The sequence below is a fragment of the Rhagoletis pomonella genome, unplaced genomic scaffold (genome assembly GCF_013731165.1).
Source record: "Rhagoletis pomonella isolate Grant_MI unplaced genomic scaffold, Rhpom_1.0 Rhpom_scaffold_00008, whole genome shotgun sequence".
In the NCBI taxonomy this organism is placed as follows: Eukaryota; Metazoa; Arthropoda; class Insecta; order Diptera; family Tephritidae; genus Rhagoletis; species Rhagoletis pomonella.
The window spans coordinates 13,408,688-13,420,215 of NW_023458562.1; the positions used below are offsets into that span (position 1 = coordinate 13,408,688).

General features: G+C 36.1%; 1 protein-coding gene across 6 annotated transcripts in view; it reads right to left on the bottom strand.

Moving 5' to 3' along the window:
• Window positions 1–11,528, bottom strand: part of LOC118744217 — a 240,237-nt gene that overhangs the window by 133,412 nt on the left and 95,297 nt on the right. For 3 of the 6 annotated variants that reach the window (XM_036477081.1, XM_036477079.1, XM_036477077.1), the window contains exon 2: window positions 6,027–6,788. In XM_036477081.1, coding sequence (XP_036332974.1) covers window positions 6,027–6,564 — 538 coding nt within the window. In that variant the 5' untranslated portion in view covers window positions 6,565–6,788. Of the gene's footprint in view, window positions 1–6,026; window positions 6,789–6,863; window positions 8,968–9,581; window positions 10,708–11,528 lie in introns of those variants that run through there. The other 3 variants (XM_036477076.1, XM_036477078.1, XM_036477080.1) reach the window with 3 other exon arrangements.

Here is an 11,528-nt window from a genome sequence, read left to right on the forward strand (position 1 = left end):
TACTAATGCATGAAAATCCTAACCTCAAAAAAATCACCCGTTACTTAAAACTTGACGATGGCATAAAATGTGATGTAACTTTTCTTCTTCTTCTATGTCGAATCTACCAATGATATAGTACATACAGATACAGCTCTCATTTTGAATGCACTCATGGTGGTGTTGTATGTTCTGAGCATCTGCGATTATATTTTATATTATACATAAAATTTTTATTTTTCGTCTTCTAGGTTATTGTAGTTTCATTAAGGGGTATTATAGAGTCGCCGAGCATACATTACTCGAGAAAAACCTGCCTCAAAAAGAGATGAGTTATTAAATAAACTTATATTTACAAACTCCATGCTTTTTTAAGAGGAGAATGTATGGAAATTACAAATAATGAATGGCTTGGACCTAGGGAGCCCAAATTAGCAGAGCAAGGAATCCATTTCCGTGTCGCAGTAATCGAAAAATGTATTACAAATTTTTTTTTCACGAATTCATTATCTATCTACATGCTGATTTTAGGTAAAAAATAAAATAAAAATCTAAATTTTCGCGTTTGAAGGTCATTGTAAGGTCGAGGTAATTTTGTATTCAATGTGACCTTCGAATTTAAAATTTTTGATTTTTTATATTTTTTTTTGGCCTGAAAAAAGGATAATTTTCAAAACCCCATTCCTTGGAAGGTCGTTTGAAAGGTCAAGGAAATTTTTTTATCCAACGAAAAAAATTTTCCAAAATACTCTATATCTCAAAACCCGTGAAACGCTATTAAATTTTTTTCGCTAGCTGTTCTCGTTCTCGAGATATTAAAATTTGTCACGAAAAAAGTTAAATTTCGTCACAGCGTGCCGTTTTCTCAAGTGGCTTATAAAATTTGTTTGCCATTCAAACAGATTTTTTTTAAATAAAATATGTATTTAAAGGGCAAACAAATTTAAAACTTGCATGAGAAGGCGTCCCTAAAATTTGTTTCACATTCAGTAAAGTTTCTGAAGACGTTGCACAAAAACAGTCAGATTTGTACCTGTAACTGTGTGAAGAGGGCAGAATTGAATATGTGGAACATATTTTGGGGAACAGCCTACCGCCGATAATATATTTGGTACAGCACATTATACAGTCCATTGAAACTTTGAAAAATGCAGTCACATCAATTTTGACCCAACTGAGAAGAGATGAGCAACACCGAGAATGGCATCGCATATTTACGTCCAGATACAGAAGGTATCGGTATGACTTGTAGATTTACGCCAGTAGATAAGGCAAGAAGAATATGTACGAAAAAACAGTGTAAGAAGGTAATGCAATCGGCGAGCGTGAACGGGGGACGAAGAAACCCGAATAAGTTATTTGTTAAATGTACACACAGAGGATGGTTTTAAGTCGAAGCAACTTCTAAAGAACTGCGACTGGATAGTGACCAATTTGAGGCATCGTGCTCAAACCATCTGTGGACGAAATTCTTGACAGAAATTCCGGGAAGAGAACGCTGTATGACGGTTAAATTTTTTTTAAAGTCTCCCACCGGTGTTTATGGGATTATTCGTTTGGTGTTTGTTTCTCGATGCTGTTTTATAACCAAAAAACCTCACTAGCCTTACACCTACTTACTTTTCCTAGGTGGTGTTTGTAAATGCAGAAATTATGTTTAAGCATCTGCTTGAGCTCAGTGAATTGATGTAACATAATGCGGCAAGGATGAGCAACACTCAGTTGCATATGCAATGGCATATTACGAGTGTCTCGGCCACAAGAGGCTGTTGAGTGGCATACGGGGAGAAGAAGCTGCGCACGAGTGGATGGTGCATTTGAATGAATCGCACGCAAAAGTGTATAAACTATCATTTTCTACACACTCTTCTCTATACGCATACATACATACATACATACATGCATGTTATATACAGACATATGCAAGCTGCATTTAGTTAATAATTTGCTACTTTCTGTAGTAAAAATTAAATTTAAGCATTTGTGCGTGTCCTGAAAATAATTTTATTTGCCGCACAATAGACGATTTAAAAATTTACTTCGAAATTTACATATTTCGGCAATAACACATTTGTTCAAATATATAGAATTTTAATTTGGCCACTAGGTTTGTTTTCCAAATATTTAATAAAAGCCAGAATATATACTAAACAATTGCCTAATAAAAGTCCTAATTACTACAATGTTTGCTATTTTGAGCACAAATAATCAAATTTGTAATGTTGTATGCACCATAATTGTCGTTTTTTATAACATGACAAATTGCATGACATTTACAGCTATTTTAGTACCACAATGACTTCTAATGCCACTGTCAATTATTCAATTAGAATTTACTTTTTTTAATATACTATATATATACTTTATATATTTATGATTGTAGGTTTAAAATATTTACATGACAGTTTTAAAATAAAAGGGATTTGATTTAAAAGATTTATATTGGTGTAATTTGGCTTTTAATTGGAAATTGTAACAAATTTCGGCCTTATTTACCATTGATTAATTGAGCCAAAAATATAGTTACATGTGTGTATGTACACACGTATGTACGTATAAGTAGTTACATACATATAATATTGTATAATAGTATATGTGCTACATTCAACTTAACAAAATTTGTGGTAAATGTGGCTTTTATGGTTGTACTAATATTGTGATTATGAATTGCAGACTGCATTACATTAGACCAAGTAGATATCTGTGTAAATTGGTACATACAAAAATACTATCAGAGTGCAATGGAAACTTTATGAACTAATGACCTACTGTTTGACACATCAAAATCGATCAATTCAAAACCATAATGCTAATTATACTATTTGGGGTTGTTAATATTTGCCATTAAGCGTGACATTGGATATAAATGCTTATCAAATATTTTAAATTAAAATTAATTCAGCAGCTGTGGTAATGAATGCCAATTTTGAGTGCTAATTTTTTAAATTGATTTGAAAATACTGAGGAAAAATCTTTGACTTTTCAAAGGTACCACCTACAGCATTGTTGCGGCCAACATTTCTTTTATTATTGTGGTTTTTGCTGTTGAATGAACTGTGTTTATTTTTATAAAGATCTATGAAATCTAACGGGGAAATATTAAAACCCGGTTTCCATATTTTTCTTCCATGCGATAATTTCACGAACGCTTCAATTTTTCATTTTCTTATATTTTATTTTATTTTCTTTAATTAATTTAAATTTTATTTTATCTCACTTTTAAACTTCTCAAAAATTACTCATACGCCTAGGCATCTGCATTCGTGTTCTACCGTTTATATTCAAAAACTTTATGTAATCGAAAAAGACAAGTTTGAATTATTGTTATTTTTTGAGTCAAATAAATTAAATTGTTATTTATCACACACATGATTATTGATAAATACAATAGCAATAATTCCATAGTATTAAACGTTTGAATGAAATAATTTTTTTTTTCAAATACTCTCGTAATTCAATTAATTTCCTTGGGCGTGTTTTGATGCAATTAATGATGCATAACAAATTTCTATATTTGTGCTGACAATTTTGTTTTATAAAAAGCATTCAAAGGCGTTCAAGTGTGAAAAATGATGTAATTTGTTAAACGAATATTTGGAAAAGTTAATGAGAAATGAATATCCTACCAAATACTTATCTTATACAGGGTGCGACAGGTATTTGAGTATTCTCATATATGTATATTCGCTCGACTTCGTACATACACGTATTTTTTATTTTGATTTTATAATTTTCGATGTCATAAATGAAAGTGAGGAATCTAACAAAATACATAAGAGATACACAATAAAAGACGTCATAGCACCACTGATTTTCTAAGCGCAAAAACTATAGGGTGGCTGATGAATATTGCAACATTAAGAAACTCAAACGTATTGTATTACGATTTGTATTACTTTTTTAATTGGTTTTAAAAATGCTGGAATTTAAATTGCCCCACACTCGGCGACGCAAATGCGGCAACCTAGCAAAGAGTTACACTTTAGTGTGTGAAGGGTTACAGCACGAATTGCATTACCTATCGGTCGAATGTATTGTTCAAAAATATTCAAATTTGTTGGTTTGACGTGTAAACTTCCTGCTCGCAATAACTTAACAAGAAAAAATCAGGCGCAGTAATATCAGAAGACCTGGGGGACAACCACCATTTGAAGGATCTTTTGGCTAAGTTAAAAAATCATCGTACATACAGATAAACTCACTGTCGAAACTTTGGGATTTGCCTTTATGGCAGCAGCTTCAGCAGCGATAGTTTCATTCCTTGGAACTGAAAGGTTTCATTCTAAATATCTTCTTGGGATTGCCCCATTCTCGGGATTTTTTTTACGAGCCTCATTATAGACCATCTACTTAGAGGAGTGTCGCCAACTGCATGCCTCTCGAAACTACGGACTACGATGTCCTGTCCCCCACTTTTCCACAACAAGAAACAAGTTATTCATTATCTTTTTTGTAGTAGCTTTCATCAGCCATCCTATATTAGATTAATTCAACATTCGATCTGGCATGCAAACGATTTCGGCAGTGAATTCAAGCTGTTTTTGCCGCTGTAGGTGACCTTATTGAATAAATATTAGAGCCTATGGGTGACTTACTCAACTCTAAAAATTCGAAGGAAAGGCAGTAATAATTCTCTTCAAATGCCTGTCGCACCCTGTAAACTTGAACATTTTTCAGTGGGCGAGCAAGTATGGATGTTTCTTGTTCTTTCACGCTAAGACAGCGGAACGGATTTGAATAAAGTTTGGCTTGCAGGCGGCATATTACCTGGATTAACATACTTAAAATATTTTTCTGGGCCACTTTGTGAATTGAAATACGGAGCAATATGATATTGATATGAACCAAATATTTTCGGGACATGTTTTATTGAGCCACATTTTTGAAGAGATTATAGAGAGCCTAGCTAAGAAACCCAAGTCTTTTTTTTAATACTGAAACGGCCAACTTAGTTGAAAATTGGCATATTTACAATGTTCGGCAAATAATTGTTACTTTAAAATTTTTACTCCATTTCTTTATTTCATTGTACGTCTCTAGACAATAAGCAGAATATTTTAAAATATGGTTATTAAAAAATCTAAAGGTCAAATAATGGACATTAAAAAATCGTGTTGCGTACACCACGTCACGCTACGCCGCGGCGCCCCTTCCCCGTTTCCACCGTGCTGTAACGCAGGTAGATTTATTTTTTGTATACGTTGAAATAAATTTTTTATATATTTTAAACATCGAGGGCTTATATTCAATAAAATACCCTCTATCTACACACTTTTCACTGTTCACAAAGATGAGATTCTGATATAAAAATCCACCTAAGCTTTAACTGTCATCAGTGATATTAATGCTACCTTATACAATGACAGGTAATAAGTCCCAGATGGTTTCTATAATCACAAATTAGTTTTTGTGCAAATTGCAGATAGAGGGTATTAATGAATTCATGCCCTCGATATTTCACATTTTTATATTTGTAAGTTATTAGAAGCAGGGATGCCAAGTTGGCTCAAACCATGCCATTTGTCCCTATTTTACTTCAAATGGCACTTAATTTTTCAATTTGGCACAAAGTGCCAAAATGGCACTTTTGTAAAAAAATTACATTTCAATACATTTTTGTGAAATCCTTTGCGTGCACTTCTTTTTCTCATATTCATATTTTCTTTTACATATTCGTAATTTAAATCTTTTTAATAAAATCAAATGGTGGTAGTTCATGATTGCGTGTGGATTAATATCACAATTAAACAATTAAAAAACAACACTTACGGGGCAAGGTTTATTGTAAGAACAACATTTTTTTCTATGTATTGACATACTTTAAGCTTTGTTGACGCTATTTCCATTTGAATGAGGAAATATCGTCAATGACTTTATTTCCAAATTTTTGTTGACTTTATTTCGCTTTTGAAAAGGTAATAATGTCAATTGACTTTATTTCGCACCAGGGTGGGAAATAAAGTCAATTGACCTTATTACCTGTCACCGTGTAGACACATCCCTCAGTACATGTGAATATTTGTTAAAATTTCTGTAATTTCACTCACCCGTTATAATCCACAGCTCACGTAAGCACTCCTCTCTACTCTTTGCAATTGCCGCCGAAGTATTAATATCCTGTGGCGCTTCGAGCAGGGGAAAAATGCAAGCACCGAGCATAGAATAGACAACAACTAGCGCCACCAGGCCGGGAGGCGAGAATAGTACTTTCAGCACCAGACCAAAGCAGCCGCCAAAGAAGGATGCCTCGTTTCCACCGTTGCCAAATTCACCCCCAGCTGTGGTAATCAATTGGTATTGGGGTTGTTGTTGTTGCGGTTGCTGTTGCTGTTGCTGCTGGCGTTGCTGTGTTACCGCTGTGGGTTTACTATATTGCTGATGTTGATGATTTTGATGATAGAGCTGATTGTGATAGAGTTGTTGATGTTGTAATTTCACCGTTGCGCCTGGAGTTGTAGTTGCTGTTTGCTGTTTGTATTGTTGCTGCTGTTGTTGTTGCTCGTTGGTTGCTTGCTCTGCTGCTGTCGATGTCGCTGTATTTATTGTTGTCGTTGTTGCGCTGCGTGCTCTTTCGACGTCCGACATTTTAGTTGCAGTAACAGACGTGTTTGTTGCATTTGTTTTACGCACCGCCGTCGTCGCCGCCACGGGAACATTTAGACTGGTTTAGGCGGTTGGACGGACGAGCGATGCGTTATTCAGTAGTTATTAAACTCCTTTTATTTAATGATTTCTGAGTTCGCGTTTTATCTTATGCTTGACACGATTTTTTTACTTGTTCTCTTATGCATTATGTCTTGGGAAGTTGACTATACGAAACAAATTTAAAAAAAAACACTGTATAAAATGCGGCATAAATAGTGGGTAGAGGGAAAAGACATTACATATGTTCGCAACAGCTGGTGATAGTTCACTTTTGGCAGCACTAAAGTCACGCTAGTAATCTGTATATCAAATTTTCGTCACGGTCCGAATGACCTCACGGCTTGAGAGATTGGAAAAACATTGAAAATAAGTAAACAAACAAAAAAATCACTTCCATTTAATGAATCAGAAAAGTTTCGTATATGGATTCAACACAAACTCCGGAAACTTAAACCACTGTTGTATCCAATATGATCTATTTGTATCAGGCTGAAAGAACGAACCCCCCAAATGGAATTCTTCTAAATACGCGGCGCTTGTTGTAGGGCATTGAACCAAACCCGGCCTAAATGGAACTTGGAAGTCGAAAATCTGCCCAAGTTGTACAGAAAAAACCTGTTGCTAAAATTTCAACAGTAACGTAGAATTTTCGTTAGATAGAATGGAACTTAGTTAGGAACTCCTCAGGGTACCTGCAGAGATCTGATTGTACTTGGACACAGATACTGTGAAGAAATCTCTGGATCTACGTACCTCTGAGGACACACTTTCATAATGCTACTGCTAATGAGTCCGAGGCGCTATTATTAGCAAAGTAGGTTAGGTTAAGTGAAGCGGCTAGCGGAGAGAGGCGCATTTAGTTCCAATGGCCCCATTGCGGTACCAATTGAAAGCTCATATTCGATCCCGTCTATTCACCTATGAGTATAACCAACTAGCTGCCACACAGGTTAAAAGGTAATAGTTAAATGAGCATCTCCTTGACCCCTAGAAAACTTGGCAGTAACAGAGGTGATTTTGCGTACTTTCAAATTCTTCGTTATCGCGTAAGTTTCGGTATAAGTCATTAGGAGATTAGTTCACATTGTTAGCACGGCTTCCCATCAAGTAGTGTCCCTTTATAATTTCGGACACAGGCGCTAGTAAGGGGTCTTCTCGAATTGAATCGAATGAGTGCGTCGGATTTTTTAATGACGAAGCTGGGCAAGGTAGGTCGCGCCGTGTCAGACGTGGGTTCTTCCGATCACCTTTTATTTGCCTTCTCGACGAAGCGTGTTTTTTCAACCATATTTTGCACTTAGATAACTGTTACCTAATATGTCTCTGTGGCCTTGCACCCACGCAATGTTAACAGTAGACTTTGACCCAAACCCTTTGAGGACTTTTCTGCGTTCTGTCGCTTGTTCACAGCATTCCGGTGACCTAACCTGTTTTTACATGAGATTGGCGATTCAACATTGCTCAACCAAAATCATTCGTTTAAATGGTGATGCAAACATCGCTTGCCTCAAAGTACACAGCAAGTCTATTTTTGCAGTTGGTTATCACTGCTTTTCTAACGGAGTATGTGGTTACTGAATGCATCAGTATGATCTTGGAAAACACTGAAGTTGTCTGGCAACTTTAAACAGAGATATAATAAGAGGGTTGTGTGTGTGGTCTGTATGAGCTTTCAAAGAAAAACACTCTTCTTCCTCTTTCACCACCTTGGGCACAATATACAAGAAATCTTATTCTCAGAAGACGACGTTAGATCGAAACTTCTCTACACTTAAAATACGATAAAAATCATGTGGCCGGAAAGGGAGTTGAAAAGATCCCAGGTGCTTACGTTGAGCAGAAGAGAAATAGGAAGGCTCATTTGTTCATAAGAATCACTTCTGTAGGAGCTATCAAAATCGATAAACAGACCGAAGGCATATACTCTGCGAGCACCTAAGCGATATAGCGGACATACATATGTGGCGATTGCTCAAATTCATCAACTCTATATCAAGGGCTGAGTGGAAGATCGCCCTATCTCGGCTGCCGGTATGAAAATTCTGCAGCTCAGAAAATGGTTTAAGAACGCCCTATATCAGAATTTTGTTGAAGAATGCTCTATCTCTTCTTCCGCTTCGAAAAAGCCCTATTTCAATATAAATTTGGCAGCTGAGGTAGGGCGTTCTTAAAGCATTTGCTTAGGTAGGACGTTTTTAGACCAGCATCCGAGACAGCGCGATCTTTCACTTAGCCGCCCACGTATTGGTTTATATAGGAGGGAAGGGTGTGTATTAGGGTGGTAAATAAAATTTAGGTCGGATTTTAAATTCTTTCACGCCCGGAAACCTGTGTTTTTTTTAATAAAAAAATATTTTGAGGCTTGAAAAGAAACAGAGTTTTCCGATCCAAAAATATCGATTTGTAAGAAATATATATTATTTCTACGAAAAAAACTATTTTTCCATATAAAATACATGAACAACCTTGAGCGCTTTGTATGACATCTAAAAATTTTTTGATTTTTAATTATAAAACAGGAATACTGTTTTGGTACAGAAAAATCCTGCGGGTGGCAGCATTAAAATCCCGACTTCACTTTTTTCACCACTCCATTGTATAGATGCTGTGTAATATAACAATGTGTCCGATGAAGGTATTTAGTATGCTGCCTGGCCAAAACTAACCTGTTTTAGAAAATATGACATACATACATAATTACAATACAATCACAATTATCTATTTTCATAAAGTTTTGAGCTAGATGTTTTCATATTTCATAAATTATTTTCATTAACTTTTAAGCATTTATTTTGTATTTTTTAAGTTTCCTCTCAGTTTCTATAAAATTGTATAAAAAGATGAATTTTAAACTGTTGATGAACTTTCACTCAAACTTTTCACTTTGTCCATGTATTGTTAAATCGCAACTTTTCCCCGTTACTACCCACAAAAGACCACCTAGACTTCTCACTAACACCGGTGCGCGCGTGTGATGCAACACTTCCTTCCTTTGCCGCTCCGCAACTGTCACTCAACAGCTACGTCGTGCTAATGTCATTTTAGCCACCCGGAAGTGTTTACGTCCACACTTTACTTAATTTTCTTCACACACGCGCATACACTCCACCAGCAACTGCTAGCACCGTTAAATGAGCGTGCACCTCACCCACCACCAACCAATTCATTTCACTGTTTTGCTGTTTAAAGTTTTAATATTTTTGCTTTTGTCTTTTATTTTTATATTTTTTCTACTTTTCATTGTTTTTGCGTCTGCAACTGACTTGGCATTGTTGGCAAAGTGCCATCAGTGTTGCCACCCTAATTTAAACACTTCCCGTACACGCTTTGCAACAACTCAGCACAATTTCTACACCTACAAATACACTATACAAACTCGTTGCCTCGCTAATGTGTGGCAGCATTGTCTTGTAGTTGGTTTGATGTGTCACTGTTTTTGCAAATAGTTTTTGTTGTTGTTGTTATAGTTGGTATTATTGCCATTGCTGCAGCCTACATTAGTTGCAGGCATTGTGTTTTCTTAACGCATTCCTTGCCAAATAACAGTAAGCTTTATTCATGCAATTTTTGTTGTTGCTGCTACAATTGCTGCTGTTTTTGTCTTTCGTGCTGGCAGCAGCAACTTTTGCTTAATTACTCTTTAATGCCTTCACACCCACCACCCAAACGCCTTCGGCTCGGCGCCGTTGTCGCCTGTCGTCACACACTTCCTGTCGTCAACATTTCATCGTAATCTGTTGTTGGCTCACTAGCAGCCTACCTTGTTGTTGCTCTTGTTGGTGCTTCGCAGTGTTGTAGTGGTGCAATTGTTTGGCATACTTTTGTTATTCTTGCTGTTGTTATTCTGGCTACTGTTGTTCCTGTTGCGACTGCTTTTCCTGCTACTCTTCCTGGCTGTGGAATTTTTCACACCTCTTCTGCCTCTTCTCGTTTTCCTTTCTTTCAGTTTTTGCTCTACTTTTTCAGTTGCACGTACACTTCCTTTAGTCATTCGTTTTTTCGCTTTTTATTGTTTCGCTTTATTCGCTTAGTTTCTTCCTACTACATGTGCTACTTTCTTACTTTGGTACCTCACTCGACTTCCTGCAATGAAACAAAAAAAATACCAAAAAATCAGCAAGAAAGGGGTTAAACATTTGTTGCAACTACAAATGTTTTAAAAGTTTGTACACTTCAATTTCGCAATTGTTCGCTACTAAAATTGTTCCATAATAAGAACAACAGCAATTGCAATGAAAAAGTTTAACTCATTGCAGTTTCCCGTTATTTTAATTGAAAAATTTTAAGAAACACAAAAGGATGGTAAAGTTGAAAAATGCTTGCAAAAATGTACAAAAAATAGCGGCAGTGCAGCAACATTGAACATTTTTTTCCCACCACTAAGTGCTAGGAAGCGAAAAATTTTTGCAAAGTGCCTGAACAGTGTACCAAAGTTCAGTTAGAGGAATTTGTGTGCTCATGGATTCTCTATAGTAATTCAATTATTTTCTAGTCCTGCTCAAAAAGAGTGCGAATACTACTTTTTTTTGTTCAACTCAGGACGGATTACAATTAGGACTTTTGACTCTGTGCTGTCGCGATTTTAGGTGAGCTTCAAACTCTTCTGCTAGATACACCATTTGACATGCTGCACCATGAACGACGACGCGCAGTCGCACGCCTAAGTGGGATAAAATCGAAAAATTCGTTGTCTGAGATGTGAACGCGTATGATGTTTTTGTAAACGTAATTTATACACTAACAAGTAAGAAAGTCTAAGTTCGGGCGGAGCCGAACATTAAATACCCAGCGCAAGTATTAAATATATGTTTTTTCACCCTTCCGAAACCTTCCGCTAAATGGTAAGCCGGGGTGTACCAATTTTGAGTAAATTAGCGTCCTTCAATTTCGAAATATTGAAGTTT